Source organism: Coenobita brevimanus, chromosome 2 (assembly GCF_032717465.1).
Source record: "Coenobita brevimanus isolate Jiangsu-jjx chromosome 2, ASM3271746v2, whole genome shotgun sequence".
In the NCBI taxonomy this organism is placed as follows: Eukaryota; Metazoa; Arthropoda; class Malacostraca; order Decapoda; family Coenobitidae; genus Coenobita; species Coenobita brevimanus.
The window spans coordinates 24382220-24393013 of NC_136955.1; the positions used below are offsets into that span (position 1 = coordinate 24382220).

The window sequence follows — 10794 nt, forward strand, 5'->3', positions numbered from 1 at the left end:
GCTCTAAAATTATTCCAGATGGTGACTGAGTTAAAGATAAGTCTATGTAATCCCCCAGTTCTATAAATATTCCAGATGGTGATAGAGTTAGAAATAGCTCTATGTAACCCCCGAAGCTCTAACATTATTCCAGATGGTGATAGAGTTGAAAAAGCTCTTTGTAACCCCCAAACTCTAATGTTATTTCAGATGGTGAAAGAATTAAAGAAAGTTCAATGTAACCCCAGCAACCCTAACATTATTTCAGATGGTGATAGAGTTAAAAAAAGCTCTATGTAACCTCCAGCTCTAACATTATTTCAGATGGTGATAGAGTTAAAGAAAGCTCTATGTAACCTCCAGCTCTAACATTATTTCAAATGGTGATAGAGTTAAAGAAAGCTCTATGTAACTCCTAAACTCTAAAATTATTATAGATGATAAAGTTAAATGGAGCTCTAAGTAACCCTGCCAAGTATAAAAGTATTTTCAGATGGTGACAGAGAGAAGTGAAGCTCCCAAGCTCTAACATTATTTCAGATGGTGATAGAGTTAAAGAAAACTCTATGTAACCCCTTCAGCTCTACAGTCATTTCCTAAGTTATGTATTCTCGTCAGTGGGTACGAATATTAGAGGGAAAATGACGTTCTCTGACTGATGGGTGTAATGGAGAGACTAACTATGTAATGAAGTTGAATATTGGGTTGGCAAACTAGAGAGAGAGAGAGAGAGAGAGAGAGAGAGAGAGAGAGAGAGATGGAGTAGGAATATGATAAGGCATCTATAAAAACGTAAAATTATATGGAAAATGAATAAAAAGGATGAATGCGAGAGAGAGAGAGAGAGAGAAGGTCATCACCTTTTTTTATTCAGGATTTAGTCTCACCTGAAATGTGAACGCGGTGGACTGCAGGCTTACGTTGCCCTGCCCTTACAATCCCCCATCCTCCTTTTGGGGGATAGGAAAGCCACCATCTTGAAGGAGTTTACGCGTCAGGTCAAGAAAAAATCAAGAAATCCTCATCTTCGTTCAAGGAGAAACGAATCAACAAATCTCAGGTCACATCAGGTCAGGGGGTAGACAGTATCGTGACCTGGTTCGTGTTGCCATTACCTCGGGAGATTTCGTAACACTTGTTCTTTAGTGATTTATTTTTATGTAACATCCCTTAAGCCTTTGAAACAGACGACATATTTTTACCTCTTTATATAACGTAGTTTGTAAATAGCGCCTCATATTGATACATGCTTAGCAGTTTTTCATGTGTTGCGGGGATTACTCAGTCTGCTGGTGTGGGCGTGGATGAGGCACTGGTTTTATTTAGATCAGGAGAGAATTTTATAGGTAACAGGGTTAGGTATTGCTTTTATTAACCCCGTTAATGCTAAGATACTGAGGAAAATCGTCTGGTAGGAGAGATAAGTAAAATATAAGAATAATTTGCATTATCGGACTGAAAGGGTTGAGAGAGAGAGAGAGAGAGAGAGAGAGAATAAGACGAATGGGACATCCTAGAGCTGAAGGGATTAATTTCACAGGATTGAAATATGGCTTGCCCTTGAGGAAAGAAAATGAGAGACTGAATAGGAGAGTGTATGTGAGTGAAGTGGAGAAGGAAGCGTAAGAGGGAGACCGGGGATGATGTGCAGGGATGGGGTGGAAAGGTATATGGGAGAGGAGAGTGCGAGCTGGAGGGAGGGAATCCTGATGGCGGACAGAGTGACATGGAGGCGATTCACTTCCGGATATAAAGTGTCTTAATATGGATTGCTAAATAGATAGACATAGTGATAAATAAATGCATAGATAAATCGATTTATTGTTAGACATTAATATGTAGTAATTCGAAACACCTGCCATCCACTCATTTGATGTATTATAGCACTGCCTTCAGTTGACTCTGCACTGAGTGACGTGCCTAGCCAAATAGTCTTATGTAGCCCAGGAAATCATTTCTTTCGCTGGACAGCAATAATTTAACCACATAAATGCCTGCAGGTTCAGTGGGTTAGGCGCCCCAACTGGATGTGGTACATTAGGTCTGACATCTGAGGAATGATTGGGTTGATGGCTTACATAATGTCACTGCCATCCAGGAGTAAAAACAAATGATTATTCTCACCTTAAATCCCAGGACTGAGTAGCATAATCGAGGATCCCTGTATTCCTGAAGACAATCAAGGGTTGGACGACAGGCAGAAAGAATTATAAGTGTGAGAAGTGTTCAGTATTTTGCGTTGGACACTCCTGTCATAATTCTCTACTATTGAGCTTTCCATTTTCCTCTATTTTGGATCCTCCTCACACTCTCTGGTATAATGACAATGCATCATCATCATCACTATCGTTATCTTTGCCATTTTCGACGTCTTCCTCCCTTCCTGACATTGAGAAAGCCGTGACAGAACTGCTTCCAGGCTATTTTGTACTCTCTCTCTCTCTCTCTCTCTCTCTCTCTCTCTCTCTCTCTCTCTCTCTCTCTCTCTCTCTCTCACACACACACACACACACACACACACACACACACACACACACACACACACACACACACACACATTATGTATCTCTGTCTCTGTCTGTCTGTCTGTCTGTCTGCCTCTGTCTCTGTCTCTGTCTGTCTGTCTCTGTCTCTGTCTGTCTGTCTCTGTCTCTGTCTTTGTCTCTCTCTCTCTCTCTCTCTCTCTCTCTCTCTCTCTCTCTCAATACTTGTCTTGCACAGCCATCAGCCTCTGTTTTCCTCTTGCTGTCTCACTCCCTCCACTGTCGTCTTCCATTCTCTTTTATTACCCTCCTTCCTGCTCCCTCACTCTCTTAAGTCACTCACTTCCTCTTTCTTTCTCTTACTGTCGTTTGCTCTTTTTATCTTTCTCTCTCACTCTTGTCTATTATTTCCTCTCCTCTCTCACAAGTATGCGGTTCCTCTCTTTCTTACATACCTTCTCTCTCTCTCTCTCTCTCTCTCTCTCTCTCTCTCTCTCTCTCTCTCTCTCTCTCACCAATACTCTGGTCCCCTATTTCCTTCTAAATTCACTTCCCTTCTCGCTTTCACGATTCTGCTTTTCCATCTTTTTTTTTTTTTTTACCTGCGTCGTAAGATGCCAGGTACAAGAGAGTAAAGAATACTTTATTATTATTTGTTTTTGCTGTTGTTGTTCGAGTTAAAGTTGAAATGAAGCTTCACTGTACTAAAATCATTATTCCTAAACCATCCATATCCACAGACAACACTTTGATGATCCCTCCCCACCCACCACCACAATCTCAGTTCATTCCAGTCATTTTTTTAATCTTGCTATTTTCAAGGGACTGTTTAGATTAGGGAGGACTTTTTTTTAACTTGAGGGTAAAGCTGTGGTCTTCTTTAACCCTTTGGTATAAAAAGTGGTCACCAAAATAAATAAAATCGTCTGAAAGTGGCCTCGTGAAAGTGAAAAACTCGTGATCTAAATGAAAGGATTAATAATATGAGAATGTTCTGTAAATACTCGTAACTCATATGCTAAAGAATGCATATTTAACCCTCTTATGCTTGTGACAACTCTACATTCTGATCTAGCTAATGTAAGGTAATTTGGTACAGGTGAGAGTGGGTCGTAGGAAAATTAGAGTCAGTGTTTCTTGCCTGCCGTGGGTGCGTCTTCTCTTGGATTTTCTTGAATTTAACGCCAGACGATTTTATTCAGCTGAGAGTTATAGGAGCCTGAGAGTTCACAGTGCCAAATAAAGCACTCTATTTCAACTAACATCAGATGATTTCGTTCAGCTGGGAGCGAGTCTTTGATGTCAGAGTGTGTTAATTCCGTCACCATTAACCCTCTCATGGTTAGACGATTTTAGAATTCTATTTCAGGTAACGCCAGACGATTTTATTCAGCTGAGAGGAAGTCCTAGAAGCATGATAGTGTAATAAACCACTCATTATCGGCACAACTCTAGTACTGCAGCCAAGCTAACGACAGACTATTTCATTAATCTGATACTGAGTCCTAGGAACCTGTTAGTGTTAATGGTCGAGACAGCTCTGTTAGTCTACTTCATTCAGCTGAGAATGAATCCTAGGAGCCTGACAGAGTTAAGATCCTTGATAAATAGGGCTCCACTTCTTTGCCAGACACCCAGCCTCATATAAGGGTGCCGAGTATCTCACCCTTATAGAGAACACGTTTATTTTACGCCCTTGTACGGAGCTGCTTATTTCCAAGACGAAGCCAGCTGTTGTCTGGTAAAAATAAACTCTTATATATGATGACTTATTTATTTTATTCCGATGCTGGAGAGGGACGCCTTCATGTGATGGCACTGATATAACCAGGCTGTGGAGCTGCCTGGTTGCATGAACGTCACTGAACTTCGTCTCCCCAAAACAAGAATGGCGGACTGCAGGAGGATGACAGCTTAAGCCAGCAGTCCACTGGGTTCATATCCCACATGACTTTACGATTACAACAAGAACAACGCCAATAGCAAAACAACAATGACAGCAACAAGAACAACGCCAACAACAATAACAGCAACACAAAAACATCATCAACAACAACTACTACTACTATTACTACCACCACCACTACTATTACTACTACTACTGCTACCACTACTACTACTACTTTTGTGGATATCGTGACTAGAATGGTTCAAAGAAGGGTATAATTATTCCTTCCTGACTGAAGATTCTCTGTGCAGCTGGGTAAGATTTCCTGGTGATTGCAAGGTTCAGAGAAGTGAAGAGGCAACATGGCATTTTTCAGACTCTGCCTCTTCTGTGTAAACGCATATATTTGCCTGAATTTGTAACACATATGAAAAGAATCACAGAATTAAATTGTCTAGAGAGCACGTCCGAATCAAAGTCACCTGCACCTTAACCGTGTTCGTTGCCTCATAGAACATGTGTCTGGATATAGATGGTGGTTCCACTTCCGGCATTTTATACACTCGCCCATCATCCACTCATTCGATGTAGTGCTGCTTTCATGTGAATCTACAATGAATGACAAGCCAAATTACTTCTTATTGCCCAGGAAACCATTTATTACACTGGGTAGTAACCATAGGATCAAATGACGCTCAGTGGTAGGGTGGACTAAAGCACTCCAACCGGATGGAGCCTGTGAGGATTTCCATTTGGCCGGTGGTTGGGGTTTAATGTTCTTTGTTCACATAATGCCACTCAGGGACGAATGAGGCTGATCATCCTTGTCTTAAATGTCTGGACTGAGCAGCATAGCGTTTGGCCCCTACGTCCCTGATGCGGCAAAAAAGAATGGTTGATGGAGGGATGGATGGAAAAATATCTCTATTTATATCTATCTCTCTCTATATCTATCTATCTCTCTCTCTCTCTCTCTCTCTCTCTCTATATATATATATATATATATATATATATATATATATATATATATATATATATATATATATATATATATATATATATATATAGGCCTAAATTGGAACTAGGAGCAAGGTTTTTCGAAATACCGGGCTCATGGATATGCATAGTAGCTTCAGGCCAAACAGCCCAGAAATAAATGAGCTATGCTGTGGTCAAGATCGCGAGTAGAAACGAAAACACAAAAAGGAAACATAGAAAACTAGAGAAGCAACATTTGAGGACAGCCGTGTGACTTGTCCCAAGGTTTGTTTCTTTTTTTTTCTTTCTTTTTTTAAGGTAGAAGGAACTAAAGGTTGGTAGCCCACAAGATTCTTCCCTCCATGTAAAGAAAAAAGAGAAACAGAGCCAAATTCAAGATCCGTTAGTTTTTAGATGCCTGGACACACCGCCTTCAACAGACTACCGAAGGTCATAAGCAGAATGAAATATAGATAGAGGAAGACAGACCCAGAGCTGACCTGTTGGATACATTAAGGACTGGGAGTAAACTTAACTCTAACACTTGAAAGTTGGACATAAAGAGGGGTAAGAGCTTGCTACCGAACGGGTATATCTGTTTGTGTTAAAACTCATGGTAATAAATAATCATACAAAAACAATCTAGAAGACCTTTTTGAATCGAACATGCTAGGTACAGTGACGTTCACAAGTTAGGATATACACGATCTTGTGTTATCAATTGTAGCGTCCATTGCTGGTTGGATGTCAAACTCTTTCACAGTCTGCCCAGTGCATTCATGACCAGTGCAACATGTAGGCCTACTACGTGTAACAGTTTCACATTACAGAGGCAAAGGACTCAACAGAAGACATTACGTGTAGGTTTGCATCCTCATTTAGGAACGCGGGTTTTACTGCTCTCAAGGCAAAATGAGATACGTGCCTCAACTGAGATTCTTGCTTTGATGTCTGGTGGTATTGCGACAGTCATTGGGTTGGCTCTTCTGTTTATTTTTTTCTTTCCCATATTTGGCAGTAGAGTAACTATAAATTCTGTAATAAAAATCTGAAGGTGTTTCGAGAGTAAATGCCCAGGTATTGTACTGTACATCCATAGTATTTCCCAAGAGTATCGGGCCAGAAATAAACGCGGGGGGGATCAGTGACAACAAGCACTAACAAGAACAAAATCAAGAAGAAACAGAGAGAGAGAGAGAGAGAGAGAGAGAGAGAGAGAGAGAGAGAATATGTTGCAGCAATCTATAAAATATTATATCAATGGGAAAATGAATGAAAGATGAGAATGCAGAGAGAGAGAGAGAGAGAGAAGCATTTACTCGTCAAGAATTACAACATTTTCCCTTGTGATATATGTAATTAAGTCCTCGGGTTGAAGGATTAACCCACTTCAGGGACAACGGCTTATATCAATATTTAATTCTTTTTGCTTCAAGGTGACTTTGTTCTTCCTAGGTATTATCTCGTGGTGATGAGGTTAGGTACAATCTCTAATGGAAATGTTCTCCCTTATAATATTCTCCCTGTAATTTGTGCTGGTACAGTGCTGGGGAAAGAGACACACGTGGGGACACCGCTATGGCTGGGTAGTAAAGCTGCCTGGTTGTACAAATGTCCGTCAGTGTCCTCCCTGCCACATGGAAGGACAATAGTGGACTGTGGGTAAGAGCAACTTCGACCTACAATTCACCGGGTTCGTGCTTAGGTGAGCCTGTGGGTACTGTTACTACTACTACTACTACTGCTACTACTACTACCACTACTACTACTACTACTACTACTACTACGAATACAATCAGATGAATTTAGGCAACTGCAGGAGAGATGCCTCGCTGAGAAGTGAATAAGTCCTTCAATACGATCATGTCATTTCTTTTATATCACTGCTAACGCCAGACGATTAAAATCAGCTCGGTGGAGACGTTTTGATATGGAGGTGCATAATATAGCCTTCATTAACCCCTTCAGCAAGAAAGATCTTTGCTGGGATGACTTATTCGTCTGGAAGTAGCAGAAGTAGAGAAAAACATCCCCGTACTGAAAAAAATAATAACTAAAATTTATGGTGATTTCTATATCAGTCCTTCTACAAACAAGCTACAGTTCAGTTTATGGGACACTTCTCGTAACCATCCATTCGCCCATCATCCACTTTTTTTTTTTTTCTTTTCCCATCATGATCATAGGGGCACGGGGCTAGGCTACTCAGTCCTGATATTGACAGCCAGGGTAACCAGCCTCGCCCCAATAAACTTTAGCCATCCATCGGATTTAAACCCTTACGTGCCTCATCCTGGTGTTAGGTGGAGGGGATTATCATCCACTCACTTGATGTAGTGCTGCCTACTTTTTCCTCCACCTTTATCATTCTATTTTTGCGTCTGCCCTCCTCCCCTCCTACTTCTTCCCTTCCTGCCTGTCACTTTTTGCTGCTCTTCTTTCTGCTCCACATGTCTCTACACTGACTGACTTGACTAATTGTTTCCTGTAACCCAGGACACCAGTTACAACGCTGGGTGGTAACCATATAATCATATCTCAGGATGAAATGGAACATACTATGGTGTACCTGTTAACTGGATGGGGACGCAAATGCAGCGTCCATCCAGGAAACAAACTTCCGCACTTTTCCCTAGTCCTCGCTGTGACGAGGCGCTGTCATCTGCAAAGGAACATCGGCTCAATGCACCTGTCTGACCAGGGAAGGGCGTTGCTTGCCTGCGGTTGATGGCTCTACTCGGTCAGACAGATTGTACTTGATGAACAACAACAACAACAACAACAACTACTACTACTACTAATACAACTACTACTACTACTACTATTACTACAACAACAACAACAACAACAACTACTACTACTACTACTACTACTACTTCTACTACTACTACTGCTGCTACTACTACTGCTGCTGCTACTACTACTACTACTACTACTACTACTACTACTACTACTACTACTACAGATACTACTACTACTACTGCTTTACTACTACTACTACTACTACTGCTGCTGCTGCTGCTGCTGCTACTACTACTACTACTACTACTATTCAGTATTCTGGATACCCTCAAAAGTATTAAATTATCTGATGTGTTACAGGAAGCTATTTAACTTTTCACTCAGTGCTGTGTCACCTAAAGCAACACTACATCGAATGAGTGGATGGTCCTCTTCACCACCTACTACTTCATATAACTATAGGAGTTACTGGAGCTTCTTTCTAAACCCTTCACTAGTAGACGTCTTTTTTTTTTACGTAATTTTTAAGCTAAATGTAATTGTACGGTGCTAGAGAGAATAACTTAAAATACTGTGCGTGGCTCTTCTTCTTTCTCTATACATCTTTTCCCACTGCTATGTGGGGTCGATGTTTCTTACTGCTCTCCTCCACCTAGCCTGGTCATACACATCATCCTCTGACAGCTCTTTTTCTCTCAGATCCTCCCTTACGTTGTCCATCCACCTCAGATACGGTCCTCCTCTCTTTCATCTACCCTGTACCTCCATCCCTATCACTCTTCTCTCCACACATATCTCCTCGTTTCTCATCACATGGCCTTACCACTGCAGTCTTCTTTCCTGTACTTTCTTAGATATCTCCACTTTCCTCTTATTCTTTTATTCCCGATCCTATCCACTTTAGTTGTTCCACACATCCATCTAAGCATCTTCGTCTCCGCCACATCCAGCTTCTCCTGTGCTGTCATCACTGGCCAGGTTTCAGCCTCATACAATGATTGCTGGCCTTACTACCGTCTTGTATACTCTTCCCTTAACCTTTACGCCGATTCTACGATCACATAGAACCTCCGACATCATTTTCCGGTCATTCCACCCTGACTGCACTCTGTGTGTTATCTCTGCGTCCAGATTTCCGTCTTCAGCCACCGTCGAACCTAGGTACTTAAATTTACCCACTCTCTTCAGCCTTGTTCCTTGCATACTAATCCCGAGGTCTTGATCTCCGTTGAACATCAGGTATTCCGTCTTCTTTCTACTGACCTTAAATCTTCTGTCTTCCATAGCCCTCCGTCACTGCTCTAATTTCAACTCTACTGCGTCTCTGCTGGTGCTGCATTAACAATGTCGTCAGCAAACAGCATGCATCAGGGGGACTGATCTCTTATCCCACGAGACATCACGTCCATAATCAGATATAAAGGTATAGGTTTAAAGATCCTTGATGTAAACCAACTCCAAGTGGTATTTATTCTGTTAATCCGACACTACTTCTAACCTGTGTTCTTGCTCCTTTGTACATATCTTGGATCATCCTCACGTACTTCTCCGGTTCTCCCTTCTCAATCATACACCTCCAGAGTTCTTGGCGTGGGGCTCTATAGTACTGTTTGTCTAGATGTATAAAGACAATGTGCAGTCCCTTCTGCTTTTCCCGGTGTTTTTCCATCATCTAAGCGCAAACACTGCATCCGTCGTCTCCCTACCCGGCATTAATAAACTGTTCCTCTCTTACAGATGCTTCTTCCCTGATCCTTCTGCTCATTACTCTTTCTCATATCTTCATTGTGTGGGACGTTAGCTTTATCCCTCCGTAATTTCCACAGTCCTGGATGTCACCCTTCTCTTTGTAGATAGGCACGATAACACCATCTCTCCATTCCTCCGGCATTCTTTCCCGGCCGTATATTTTCTGCATCAAATCCTACAGCATATCAATCCAGCCTTCTCCCAAGCTCTTCCACACTTCTACTGGTATTTTATCCTGTCTCCAAAGACTACCTTCGGATTTTCCCCATTTAAAAGGTTTTCCTGATAGCCTTTCCACCCATCCTTGATCTTATCTTGGTGGCTTAAAACCACTCCATTCCCATCCATAACCTGTTTTATTTGTGCGGAATCCTTGGTTGCCTTCTCCCGGACCACTGCAGTCCTATAGATCTTTCTTTCTCCTTCAGGTGTTTCCAGCTCTTCATGCACTTCATCCAACGCCTGTGCCTTCGCTCTCACTACTGCCTTCTTTGCTTCCTTTTTAGCCCGCATGTAGTTCTTATCTTCTTGCCGTCCAGGCTTATCCCACTTCTTCCTCGCATCTTTCATGGCTTTCTCGACCTCCTGCACTTCATCGTTCCACCACCACGTCTCCTCATCTCCAGGAGGTTCCCGGATGTTCTCCCAAGCGCTTCGTCACCCACTCTCCTTATCACTTGGCTGTTGTGCTCCCACCACGCTTGCACTCCTTCGAGTGATCTTATTTCATCCAACACTCTTTAAACTCCCTTTTTAGCCCATCCTCCTTCAATCTCCATCACTCGATTTTCGGTGAAAACTGTACAGGTCTGCTTTTCTTTATGTTCTTTCTCTCCCAATCCATTACTACCACTCTGTGCTGTGCCGCCACACTTTCCTACACATGAGAAAGTCAATCTGACTTTCTCTTTCTTTTTCTCTACTCCTGTAGGTAATAAACTAACTCACTTTCTTTTCAAACCAGGTATTGACAAT

At 41.8% G+C, this 10794-nt stretch overlaps 1 protein-coding gene across 1 annotated transcript; it reads right to left on the bottom strand.

Annotated features, from left to right (window-relative positions):
• Positions 1 to 10038: 10038 nt before the first annotated feature.
• On the bottom strand, positions 10039 to 10389 carry LOC145391911 (uncharacterized). Its single transcript, XM_080266406.1, has one exon. The coding sequence runs from the start codon at positions 10387 to 10389 to the stop codon at positions 10039 to 10041; it is 351 nt and encodes a 116-aa protein (XP_080122532.1).
• Positions 10390 to 10794: the final 405 nt, after the last annotated feature.